At 39.7% G+C, this 14,463-nt stretch overlaps 1 protein-coding gene across 1 annotated transcript in view; it reads right to left on the reverse strand.

The window, feature by feature from the left end:
- Positions 1–14,463, reverse strand: part of LOC109427879 (uncharacterized) — a 224,061-nt gene that overhangs the window by 71,968 nt on the left and 137,630 nt on the right. Inside the window, exon 3 of the mRNA XM_062850027.1 lies at positions 9,112–9,325. Within this exon, the coding sequence (XP_062706011.1) occupies positions 9,112–9,325 (214 nt within the window). The remainder of the gene's footprint in view (positions 1–9,111; positions 9,326–14,463) is intronic.

A 14,463-nucleotide genomic window follows, 5' to 3' on the forward strand; every position in this document is an offset into this window, starting at 1 on the left:
TTCCTGTGACAACCGTGGGGATGCGGAGGTACACACGGTCTCTAGTAGCAACGGATGTCACGCCAACATTCCTTCCCTTCCCCGATGACCGTAAGGACGTGGCCGGCGCCGGTACTGACAATATAAAGTTTTGAACCTTTAAAATTGCACATTGAGGATGGAAAGCTACACCCAGGACCCATCCATTTGGTTCCCTGTGAAATGTTGATTGCTCTGGTCAGTAACGGATTAGCAACTACGAATTGTACGGTCATCTCATGCTCATGCTCATGCTCATGCTCAATCATGTTGACAGCCGAGATTGCTGAAAATTTCAGCAGTTTTTTTACTGAATCGATTGCTGAAATTACAGCTCGGCAAAATTCAGCAAAACTTTGCTGATTTTCAGCGGAAAAAAATTGGTGTGTAGACCTTACGTTACGGGAGTCTCCAGATAGCCTAGTGGTAAAGGCTATGGTTCGCCAATCCGGAGACGGCGGATTCAATTCACGTTCCGGTCGGGAAAAAATTCTCGGCTCCCTGGGCATAGAGTATCATTGTTCTTGCCACACAATGTACAAATTCCTGCAATGGCAGGCAAAGAAAGCCCCTTCAAGTAATAACTGTGGAAGTGCTCTAAGAACACAAAGTTGACGAGAGGCAGGCCATGTTCCAATGCGAACGTCGAGCCATAAAGAAGAAGAAGAAGATCCTTACGTAACACACCTGTGACCTTCCGTAACACCAATATACACCTCCGCAATGCATTCGAAACCTGCCGAAAATTCTCTTAAACTTTCCGAAATTCCAGCGAAATCCTCCCAAACCTCCTTAAACTCCATGTAACGCACCTAAGACCATCCGAAACCACCGAAAACGCGCCTCCAAAATCCGTAGAAACTACTCTGAAACTCTGCGCAATGCCTTCGAAAACCGCTTCAGACCCCCGATAACGCCCTTGAAACCTGCCCCGAAAACGAATGTCTCGTCATTCTCACACTTTTGGTTCTAGAGTAACCCGCATGACTGTTTCGCAGTTTTCGGGACCACTGCTACTCCAGGTCTGCATTGCGAAACTGTCATTTCATACTCCCGTCATCTTGATTTGTATTACAATCATGCCATATGCTGCACTCAAAGCAAACAACATTCATGCATCGAATGTAGCATGAAAGTTGTGTGTGACGGTAGTATACAAGCCAACGCTGCCGTAATTCTGCAAAGTGACGTTAGCGCCATTTCAAGTTTCGAGGTCTAAATAATAACACTGTGGCATTCTTGCTATAATATGATCTAGTCGTAATCTAGCATCTATGGAAGAAAATTTAGAGAATGACGCAGAGTTTGAGGTATAATTTTCAACGTCGCTTACGCTACTTTGCAGAATTACGGCAGGACGGTAAAACCATTACGACGATAATGGTTAAAAGTTACGGTACGGCTCACTGCCTGAAACTTCCAGGGAGCACCTGAACCGCCCCTGAAATCCCTGGAGCACATGGAACCAGAGCGTTCATGATTAACAAAAAATTTAATCATGATTAATCATTGATGATTAAAATTTCAATTTTGGTGATTATTGATTATGATTACTGATTAATTTGATTTTTAGGATGATTAAAGATTATGATTAATGATTAAAATTGGTTTTATCTGTGATTATTGATTATGATTAATGAATAAAAATGGCTCATTGATTAAAAATCATGATTAATCATGATTAATCAATCACAAAAAACTGGAAATGATTAAACTATATTTATTGTTTAAGGTGAATCGGGACGCTGTGTTATTTTTCCTATCTTCCCTCTCTTTCTAACAATTTGCCTCGCGATTTTGAAGATGGTAATCTCGATTTCTATCGCACAGATGAGGCTGAAAAACAATCAGCATATGCACTGCAAGTGAGCATACACAATGATAGATTTTTGTTCCATTATATGAAGTAGAATCTGAGATTACCATCTTAGTAGAAACAGAGCAATGGCGGATATTTCCTCGACCGTCCCGTCCGCCCTTAACATGTTTTTGAAGTTTCGAAAGTAAAAGATAACTCTGTCCGGGAGATTTTTGAAAAACGAATCATAAATTATATTATTTAGAACAGCATTTGAACCAATTAAAATTGGATCATATATTTTATATGATGAATCATTTTTGGTGATGAATGATTAATGATTGATTAATATTTTTTCTTATGATTATGATTACTGATTAATGATTAGATTGCAAAAACAGTGTGATTAAGATTAATGATTAATGATTAAATGAGAATTTTTTATGATTTTGATTAATGATTTTGATTAATCTTAATCATTAATCATGATTAAATTTATGATTAATCATTAACGCTCTGCATGGAACCCCTGAGACGCCAATGAGATCCTCTTAAACGTTCCTTAGATCTCCTGGTATCTCTAATATGTCCCTGAAATACCCTAAAATGCTCCTAGACCCACTGGATCCCCCCTGGAGTCCCCGGAGACCCCTTGGAGCGCCCTTGAAGCCTCTGAAACGAACCTGATACCCATTGGATCCCCTGAAATTCTCCTAAGATCCACTAAAACACCCTTGAGATCCCCTCGAGCTCATTGCTCCCCTTGGGCTCCCCGAGACGCCATTGAAATTCGCTGAAACTTCCCGGGAACTCCATCAGGTCCATTGAAGTGCCCCTGAGGCTCCCTGGAACGCCCTTGAGACCCCTTGGAACCCCATGAAGCCCCCTGAGACTTCCTGGTACTTCGTGAAAATCCCTGGGAACCCATCGAAACACCTCTGAGATCTCCTCATACTACGTTGAAACCCCTACGGAAGGTTTCCCTACTTTATAAACGTCGTTGCCATAGTTGCTGTCATTATTACATTTTTATGCACAATATTAGTTCTGAGTAGCTTTCTCTCCTTTTTTGCACAGCTTAAATTGAAAATTGCATGAATATAATCAGCATAAAAATAGGTTTTACCGTACGTTATTCCCATGGTTTCCCATATGTATATGATAGAACAGTTCAAATGGGCCAACTATTGAAAAAAAAATCGGGGGATTTGCAGAAATAGTTGTGGTTCAAAATTAACGGGAGTTTAATTAATTTTAGCAACCAAAGGTAATTTCGTCCGTTTTGTTAGCGAAGACTTTCAGAAAATCACCTCATAACCCTTAACCCTTAAGAGGATATCTTAAATGTAGGTCCGTTCTGCAATACTGGGGACATATATTCTCGCGTATATCTTGATCTCTTGATCTCTTGAGAATTACATATTCTGCATTAGTATGGTGGCCAAAAACTAAGCAAAAAATTGCGATAAAAAAGTTAGAAAAACTACAAAGGCTGGCTACCATGTCTACTACTGGTGCAATGCGTAGCACTCCTACAAAAGCACTAGATGCAATTCTAAATCTTCTTCCATTACATCAATATGTTCAACTAGAAGCAGAAAAAGCCGCATTACGGCTTAAGCGAATCAAGGTCTTCTATGATGGTGACATCAAAGGACATTTAAGTATTTTAAAAGAAATTCAAATCAATCCATTAGTTACAGTAGGTTACAGTCAATGATGACTGGATGGAAACGCAGTTCAATTTTAATCGTTTATATAACGTAGAAGAGCCGGACCGTACCATTTGGAATGAAGGCGGACCGCAAATTCGTCCAGGTTCAATCGTTTTTTATACCGACGGATCGAAACAAAACGATCAAGTGGGAGCTGGAGTAATAGGCCCTGGTGTTAGTTTGTCAGTCTCAATGGGTAGATGGCCAACCGTCTTCCAGGCTGAAATACAAGCAATACTAGAATGTGCCACAATTTGTTTGAAGAGGAAATACAAGCATTCAAATGTTTGCATTTTCTCTGACAGTCAAGCAGCGTTAACTGCTTTAAAATCTTACAGCTGTAATTCGAAGTTAGTATGGGAATGTATTCTCTTGCTACAGCAATTATCTGCTAACAATACCATAAATATTTACTGGGTGCCAGGGCACCAAGGAATAGATGGGAATGAAAAGGCAGACGAACTAGCAAGAATAGGATCATCAAAACCTCTTATAGGCCCAGAGCCTTTTTGTGGCAACTCTCCATGTTCCATAAAAATGGAACTGAGGAACTGGGAAAGGGTTATGGTTCATGCAAATTGGAATAAAACCCAAGGTGCACGACAATCTAAAAAGTTCATTACTCCAAATGTATCAATTACAAACAAGCTTCTTTCACTGTCCAAAAAAGACCTGTGCACATATACAGGACTAATAACAGGACACTGTCTTACCAATTATCACAAGAAAATAATGAGAAAAGTTGAAGATGATACTTGTCGATTTTGCGATGAGGAATCTGAAACCTCTGCACATTTATTATGTGACTGTGTTACACTCTTTACTACAAGAGTAAGATATTTTGATAAGGGATTCCTACAGCCCTCTGAAATATGGTACTTACAGCCTTGTAAAGTAATTAATTTTATACGACACATTCTTCCCTGCGGGGAAACATCCGACGATCATGCGCTGAGGGTCTCTGCTCATAGTGACCTATCGCCTTGATATGTGGTTACATAGATTAAAGCGGGTGGTGTATCACAAAAGATCAGAAAATTGGTCGCAGTGATAAGTTACCCTACAAAAAAAAAAAAATCTCTTGACCCTAAATTTTTGAAAAGGGTGATGCTGAACAATTTAGCTCAAGAAGTTTCCACTACGTGAACGATAGGATGGAACGTATCTAATCAAGCGGGTAATACGCTCCAAAACAATAGTATAAATCACATTTCTATTTATATACGGGTAGATACTCTGTGGCACAGAGAACAGTCATCCAAGTCCAGGTTCAAAACTGTGTAAGGAATTTAACGGTCATTTGAAATGGCAACACAAGTGGCAACAACGTGGTGGCGCTAGTATCGCAAAGTTTCCACGCTGTTGTTGGTATATGCTGAATTTTACGTGTACGAGGAATAAAATGTTTTCATCTACAGGCCTGGGTGTGACAAGGCGTTGAAAAATGCGCAAAAGTGTTCGGACAGTGGCACGCGTGAAATCAAAGGGGTGCCGCTGTCCGATCACTTTTGCACATTTTTCAACGCCTTGTCACGCCAAGGCCTGTGAATGAAAATATTTATTCTTTGTACACGTAAAATTCAGCATATTTGTAGTTCCGTGTCATAAATTAAGCTCAATCTATCGAAACAAACCATAGTTACAGCATCTCAAACTTGGCCATTTTGTATGAAAATCGACGTTTGTCCGAACAATTATGCACCACAGTGTACACTGAAAGACGGATTGCGGTAATGACCAATATAAAAACAAATTTATCATGGCAAAACGTGATCATCGACCAACAAACGATTCTTGTGTGCGTTTTGTTACTTCCCATATCAACCGGTTCGATAGCCGAATGGTAGCGTGCGAGCTTAGTGATCTCAAGGTTATTGGTTCGAGTCCGGTTGCTAACAGAAACTTCTATTAATTGTAAATTGAAAACATTAATCTGTTGAATTGAAACGAAACTCAGTCTACGTTGTGTATTTAAATTGACCCTCAGTATAGTAATTTCAACCGCAAGCCGTCTTTCAGTGGGCCTGTGACTCAAAAGAGAAATCACAGGCAAACAGACGTAACACTGATGAAATTTACATCTCGTCTCCCGTTCTTCTGCAACGTGACGTAAGTGCCATTCCAAATTTCGACGTCTTTTGATATAGGGTAAGTGTGCCAATTATGGCTATAGTACCAATTATCCGCCAAAGTGATTTTCACCCTATACGATGTAAATCAACAAGAAAAAAATGTGAACAACAGATCCCGTTCACAAATATGTGAATATGTAAATTTTATCTTATAGAGAGGGTATCTTTGGTGAACTTGGTAAGTACGTCATGGGTTGGCATGTAATAGAGAATGATTTGAAATTCCACCACTTGGTGACCACTAGCAAGAATAAAAGTTTTCTTTTGTTTTCGGAAAAGTTGTTAGAAAGGTTCAGGGCTAAGAGGTGATGGTCCGTTTGATTCGCTTGGTCTGTTTATCCATTGCTTCATAGAACTACAAGTCGGCTTAATTGTGTGGCTTCCATAAATAGTTCCATACAAGATATTTTTTCCAGTAAAATCGAATAATACGGAATGAAAATTTCAACGTTCCGTTCTTTACGTGAGGTTTATCACGTAAATAGTGTTGGTGTCATCAGTATTTCCGGGAGAATTTCCTGAAGCAATCTTGGGAGGAACTCCGGGAGGAATCTTGGGAGGAATTTCTGAAGGAATCCCGGGAGGAATTCCTGAAGGAACCTCAAACGGATTCCTAGTTAAATTGTTGACACAAAATTCCTGAAGCATCCTCTGCAGTAATCTCTGGAAGAATTTTCGCAGGATTTCCAAGTGGATTTCTTATAAGAACTCCTGGAAACACCTCGGGAAGAATTACTGATAAAGTCCCAGTATTAATTTCTTAAAGAATCCCGGGAGGAGCTCCTTCGAAATTCCCGGGAGGAATTCCTGCACTGAATATTTTTTTTTACGATTTTGACGTCTTTTCACTGGGCCAAGATTATCAGTGAAAGACACTATTCTTACCTCAGCGCGTCCTGGTAGATTTATTTTTTACTAATAACTATATCAATGGACAACGCTCTTCGTTGAAATTAGATAACGGCGAAATAGGGTATTGGTTCCTTTATTAAGCAAGTGGCTCCCATTTTCATCCTACTAAAAACAAAGGAATAAACAAAGGAACAAACAGCGCGTTTTGTTTCTTATATAGGGGAATTGGGGGTAATATGAACACCCTAAGCGTTTGTGGTCGTTTCCAATAGAAATATGACAAAATCTTTATTTTTCACCCCGTAATATCGTAGATGGCAATATATTCAAAGAGTTCTGGAAGAAAATATTAATAAAAAATACAGTTTTCTCACATTATTTTCGATTACAAAACATGCAAGAAAACAGAGTCATGAAAAATAGTGTGGGTAAAATGAACATTCGATGGGGGTAAAATGAACATGTAATCAAAAACAAGTTTAAATGTATAATTTCGACATATTCAAGTGTAGGCAGGCTTGTCCGCACTGAACGCATGAAAATTTTGCTCTTTTGATTTACACCACCAAAACCATCGTATTTATGCAATCTTCCCATTTTGCCCGATAGAAGGATGTTGAAATTACCTAAATGTCATTTTGAACTGTCAAAAAACCGCACCGCAGTGCCACACTGTGCGCGCAAAGAGAATTTCACCCGGGTGAATTCACCCCAGTGAATTTCTCTTTGAGCGCTCAGTGCGGCACTGCGGTGCGATTTTTTGACGGTTCGAAATGTCATTTAGGATATTCAAATATCCTTTTATCAGGTAGGATAAGAAGATTGCATAAACACGATGGTTTTTGTGGTGAAAATCAAAAGAGCAGAATTTTCTTGCGCTCAGTGTGGACAAGCCTGAGTGTAGGCCAACAAATTTAATACAAACTTGATATGCTACACTTTTAAAACTTTTGATATATAATTTGGAATGTGCTGGAAAAAATGAACTAAAACAAACGATTTTTCTGATAAAAATCTTATTTTATGAGCGCAAAATACTTTTTTTTTCTTAACTTTTTTCACTAGTTGTGTCAAAATATGTGCTATAGATTTCAATATACCAAGTTTGCACAAAATTTTATAAAAAAATGGGTTAAGTTTGAACCAGCTGTTCATTTTACCCCCAAGTCGTTCTGGTTCTAAAGTTGTTCTAAAAAATGTATTGAAAGCGTAACCTTATTTTTCTTCAACTGAATATTATCTTTTGGAAGTACATTATTTGAACATGGGATCACACATGTCATAATTTGCGGAAATCATACGAATTGACCTTAATTCAGATAAGCTCAACTTTACATCAGAGCATATTTTTTGTGTGGTTTTTGATATTTTCGTCAGTGGTGTATTCAATTTTTAAGTTCTAGATCAGCAGAAGTATAATGTTTTACGTTATCACACAGAATCCAATCGTTAAAACATGCAGAAATACGCTAATTGCTGTAAAACAAGACCCTGTTCATTTTACCCCCCCTGTTCATTTTACCCACAATTCCCCTATTTTTGTATTTTTTTTGTTAGTGAGCACGCATAAAAACAAGAAGAACTGAATCAATCGGTGCCGTATACGGCATTATAATCGCTTGTTTATGAATGGGATGAATTAGGGAGCGTGAGATTGCTTTTGGCACTCCTACTCTATTCGAATGAGTGTAATCAGTCTATGTACCGGGTCTGTGTCATTTGGCATGAAGTAATTTGGCATAAGGCCTTTTGGCATAAGGTCACTTGACATAAAGTCATTTGGCATAACGGTTATTTGGCATAATGTACACTTGGTATAACAAAGAAGGGTGCATTTCGGTTATGCCAATTATCCATTATGCCAAATGACCGTTATGCCAAATGCCTTTATGCCAAGTGACCTTATGCTAAACGACCTTATGCCAAATGACTTTATGCCAAATGACACAGACCCGTTACATAGACTGATTACACTCATTCGAATAGAGTACTTCAAATTTTATCACTTTTTCGTTAATAGTCATTAATTGTTACCTTTGAAATATTGGAAACGGCTTATCGTGCCCAAATAATCAGGCTGTGTAGTTCCACAATGGTCAAGTTCCGCTTCCTAATTGGTACGCATGATAGCTATCAACATTGCTTTAAATCGCAGCTAAATATAGTGCGTTCCACTTCGTGAAATTTGGCATTAGACGGTTACCGTGAAAGATATTTTTTGCGATATGCTTTTTTTCCATTTTTCACACATACATAGAAGGTAGCGCTACGGTACGTTGAGTGGGATAAATATTCATACGAAATGCTATTGCTGTATGCTATTTTTAGAGGTGCAATAGAAAGTTATTACTAACTTTAAAATATGCATATGAAAATGTTCAAGTTTCAAAAGAATTTGATCAGCTAGCTGTTTTTTGTGTTATTTCAATAGAGCAATTCAAAGTTTCTACGTATGCACAATTTGAAAATACAAAATTTTACACAAAACACTTGAAACTAGTTAAAACTATAAGTAAAGCAAGCACAATCCCCCGTCAGCTATTCTTAGCGTGCCGCCGCAGGACGTATAAACAACATATCAATCTACCATACTCACGAGACAAGGTTTTCCAGCGTGACAAACAGCCGTTCCCGTTCGATGTCGTGCATTCGCTCGTACAGGTCAACCAGTTTCACGTTGCGGTAGCCGAGGATCTCCCGCAGAAAGATGCCATAGATGCGCGAGATGATCTGGTGGGTGTAACGCCGACTGACTTGGATCGCTATCGAGTCGTTTTGGTTGCGAGAGGCAAACCGAGGCAGCTGATTCTCTGAAAGCGAGAAATAATGAACACGAAACGGAATTAGGAGAAGCGGCTATACTATACTATAATTGAGGTGCGAATAAAAGTGATAAACGTCGCGGACAGCGCTTGGCGTGTGCAAAACGCAGATAGAGATCTCTTCGCTGAGAGGATTTGTTTGAAATTTCTTGACCTGCTGTAGGTGGATGAGCAGCGCAATATACTATTTCATAAATATCCACTGCACGGCTTGTTTCAAACGTTGAATCATTAATTTTATTCATACAAGTCAACGGGCCAAATAGTGAGGTTGGACAAACTATGACTGGACAGAGCAGTTTGTCTAAACATAAACGAATAAGATGTATAATGTATGCGGCAGTGATACGCTTAAGAGCCCACAATTTTTTAAACCCATTCATCTCCATATAACGGATGTCATTACCTAATGGCTGCTGCCCAAACAGTCACTTGTGCGTTTTGGGAAAGAAACAATAAGATTGGTGGCGCTACTGAACTCATATATCAGAATTCTAGCTCATATATTTTGCCTAGCTATGACAGCCATAATTATATACATAATAGACGAACCAAGACCCCAAAATATAGCCCTAAATTTTAGGAAACAGCTCAACGTGAGCCTATGATACCATCTCGCATTCTCTGTTTCTACATAAGCACAATGTTCTCGAGTTTAAATTTAACCAAATCTAGCAATCTAAACCACCTCCATGGGCAACAACAGTACGGAAGCTAAATGGAGCGGATTCTAAAAATGGGTAAATTTTCCAAGTTTGGCCCCGGGATAAGATGATTTGCAATTCGTTCCACGTCGGTTTCTTTTTCCCGTGTTGGGACTCGAAAGGGCTTCCCACTCAGAAGCAACAATGGAAATCATTAACATTTGAAGTCAAACAACAACGATAACACAGTCATGTGATTTTCTTTTCCGCTGTGAGAGCAACATAATGGTATCCCAAAACACCCCCGACATTTGTACATATACGGGAGGATCAGAGCTCAGTGGAGGGATTTAGAGTTGACAGGCGTGCTGAGAGCAAACAACTTTTTACATGATGGGCGTATGGTCGACATGAGCATGCAAATTAACAGTTTTCTGGAAATGGCTGTGGAATTATGATTGATAGAGCTCTACTGAATTTCTGAGCTCTGACTTCATTTTTATGCTCTTGCTTCCAGGATACAATATCATACTTGAACTTTGGACAGCCAAATCATAATTATTTACTTTAGTGGGATACTGTTTTTATAGGTTGTAATTTTGACTACCAATAAACTCGAACCATTACGACAGTGGCAATTCTGTTCGGCTGTTTTATTTTTTGCATCCGTTCGTCAGTTAAAATTTCATTGAATCTAATCAATAATCATTCAAAACCCGTCAAATTTTATTCTGCTATTTGATCTCAATGGCTTAGTTTGCATGTGATTTTCGGCATATGTTGACCTAAATAAGCAAAAGTGATATTCTTCATAGTGGCATAAGTGGAATTCTTGTGGAACCCCGACATAAGAACCCATATAAATGTGTTTGATTTTGCTATATAAATTGACTATTTCCCGTTTTTTGGCTAGGGGTCCTCCATAAAGTACGTTACGGTCCTAGGGGGAGGGGGAAGGGCTTGTGAAAGTGTGACAAGCAATGTATTTAGTATAGGAAAACCCGTACGTGGGGGGAAGGGGAGTCGAAAAATCCCAAATTTAGCATGGCGTACTAAACTACTCATAAAGCCGATGCAAATATTTAATTTGTTTTATGTCGAAATATTTTGCATGAGTCGTTAATGTAGATGTTAATTGACCAATTTACCTTTTGGTTGGTTAAAAAAAGTATTTCCATGCTTAATGGCTGGCAGTCCAAAAAGCCCAAAATCGCATATTTTGCCCTATACATTGAGGTATAGCTCAAAATTGTGATGTGCTGGAGCAAATCTGAGCCCAGATTCGGATTCAGCGGCCTAAAATCTGTCAGAGACACATAAGTTTGCTCTTGAGACAAAAAAATTTTTCGCTGTGTAATTATCGAACTGTCAAGTTTAAGTGAATATTATTTTTAATTCTTCAATGGACTTATCCACCGATGAACCGAATTCATCGCGGTCCGAGAATTTTGACACTAGAGCGGGGCCGTTCCAATCAGAATTGGACGATTCTGATTGGAACAGACCCCGCTCTAGTGTCAAAATTCTCGGACCGCGATGAATTTTGTTCATCGGTGGATAAGTCCATAGACGAGTGCACCGATGAACTGAATTCATCGCGGTCCGAGAATTTTGACACTAGAGCGGGGCCATTCCCAATCAGAATTGTTCAATTCTGATTGGAAGCGAAACTGAGTAAGAAAACAAAGGATTTCTCGATTTCTGAGTAAGGCCAACTCAGCCACTGAGTAGAAATTTTTCCCTGTGCGGACCGCGATGAATTCAGTTCATTGGTTCACTCGTTTATTGGAACAGACCCTTAGTTATTTTTATCCGTGGTTCATTCTTCTCCGCCACACACCGTTCTCCTGCTCACCTCCGAAGATCTCCCTTAGCACGCGTCGCTCGAAAACACCGAGTGCTTGTAGGTCCTCCTCGAGCATGGTCCATGCCTCGTGTCCGTAGGGGACCACCGATGCATTTGGTGCGTGGGTGAGTCTTTTTCGACCGCAGTTTCTTCTGGAGCCCTAGTAGGCCCGACTTTCGCAGATGATGTGCCTCCGAATTTCACGGCTCACGTTGTTGTTAGCCGTCAGTAAGGATCCGAGGTAGACGAATTCCTCCACCACCTCGAAAGTATCTCCGTCTATCGTAACATTACTATCCAGACGGATCCGGTCGTGTTCGGTTCCACCTACCAGCATGTACTTTGTTTTTGAGGCATTCACCACCAGACCGACCTTTGCTGCTTCGCGTTTCAGGCGGGTGTACAGCTCTACCACTGTTCCAATAATGTCCATATCGTCGGCAAAACACACAAATTGACTGGTTTTTGTGAAAATCGTTCCCCGGCTGTAGAGCCCGGCTTGTCGCATCACACCTTCCGGAGCGATGTTGAAGAGTAGGCATGAGAGTACATCACCTTGTCGCAGTCCCCGGCGAGATTCGAATGAACTGGATAGTTCACCCGAAACCCTTACGCAGTTTTGCACACCGTCCATCGTCGCTTTAATCAGTCTAGTCAGCTTCCCAGGAAAGCCGATCGATACTGATACACGGAACTAACAATATGCTGAATTTTACGTATTCGAAGTACAAAATGTTTTCGTTCACAGGTTTGGCCGTGGCAATTAAGGCGTTCAAAATGTACAAAAGTGATCGGACAGCAGTACGCGTGTAAATCAAAGGGGTACCGCTGTCCATATTAGTGATACGCTCGCCTCAGTTACATTTTTTAACAATAAATTTACCAGAATCCCGTTTCCGAATAGTCTTATGATCCGCTAAAGCATTCATTGGTTCGGCACATATCCGACGAAATGAGAAATGATACATTTTCGTTGGCCATGTTTCCATTTCCCAATCCAAACTAGCTACAGCATTATTTGCTGCGGAGCTTTTGGATGAGTAAGGAAAAAATAAACAACTCAGGTGTACAAACTTGTCAACAGAGGTATGGACTTATCCACCGATGAATCGAATTCAACGCGGTCCGAGAATTTTGACACTAGAGCGGGGCCGTTTCCAATCAGAATAGGACGATTCTGATTGGAACAGACCCCGCTCTAGTGTCAAAATTCTCGGACCGCGATCAATTCGGTTCATCGGTGGATAAGTCCATAGATTTTGTAAGAGAGGGACAGCATGCTCTGTCAAACACATAACATATTTCCCACACTCTTTGCTCTTATCATTTGAAGAGCTGTTAAAAAGCATTCTAAATGCTCCCAAGCGAAAACACCTCGACCAGTTGAAATGTTAATTAACAGCCGAAAGCATTTGAGCAGCACAGCTTAATTGGCAGCTGTGCATTCGAACTGCTCATGTAGGGTAGCAAGCAGTTCAAATGCTTCATGCGGTCTGATGTACGGCTTATTCAAATGCTTAGTGGTTACCTGAGCATTTATAAATTCAGTAAATATCATGATCAAAACCGCAACGTACCTTTCTAAGGTTATCTACCCATGTTAAGGGCCCCAAACCTTAATTTAATAATTATGCATATAAACCCTATGTATAGAAATCAGTAAATTCCGCTGTACAAACTAAACATAAAATTAACTGATTGTTATACAGTTAAGTTGTTAAGAGTCCATAAAATAACAAGAATTCGAAGTTAAAGCAGAGCGAGCAGATCAGCGTAAAATACTTTACGACTATCTACCCCAAAAGAATAATAAAGGGTTTTTAATTAAACTAAAAGCCAAAGTAATCCTTGTCAGTTGCCGGAGGCCACCTTTTTCGTGTCGGTTTGATCGCGCTACAGTCGGTTTGTTAGTGCGTCGTCATTACCCGTGTGCAGCCGGGAAGCTTTAGTGTGCAAGAACGTTTAAAGAATATGTTTGAGTTTGTATTCCTCTGGTAAAATGGTGGAAATGCAAGTTCTATTGAAAAAATATCAAAATTTATGAAGAAATCTTTTAACGCCTCAGAAGATATGCTATGAAGAAGTTGTGTTTCTTTGCGTTTAGCTGGTGCTTCTATATCGTGGATCTCGAGCTGTAACAGTTTCAGCTGACAAAAATCAGTTTCCACCTTCGGTGCTGCTGCACAATTTGTTTTCCTATTGGCTATCACATATTGCGCCAAGGCAGATGTCGTGCATAATGTGAACTAGATGAAGAGTTCGCATGTTTTGAATAAAGAAAATCTCGTGTGCAAATAAGTTAAGTTTGAGAGTGTACGCACTCGGCATATGGTCTGGCAATGACAAATTGTGTGAGTTGTAGTTACTGTTTGAATGTTTCTATAGTGATAGCAGTGTCGCAGCGTATTCCTGATTCAACGATTTGTAGGAGCGACGTATCACAAAGCTACTCAGTAAATGGGCGAGACCTTTCCAATTTACATTATATATCATCCAATATGACACATTTACATATATTTCAACCATATTAACCATATACAATCTGGAGCGTTTGGTACGGTATGTCCACGCATCCTTCCTCCCCTGAAGATTCGAAAATTACTTCGACGAAAGAACATTCATTCAAAACTCGAGGT

Source organism: Aedes albopictus, chromosome 2 (assembly GCF_035046485.1).
Source record: "Aedes albopictus strain Foshan chromosome 2, AalbF5, whole genome shotgun sequence".
Taxonomy (NCBI): domain Eukaryota; kingdom Metazoa; phylum Arthropoda; class Insecta; order Diptera; family Culicidae; genus Aedes; species Aedes albopictus.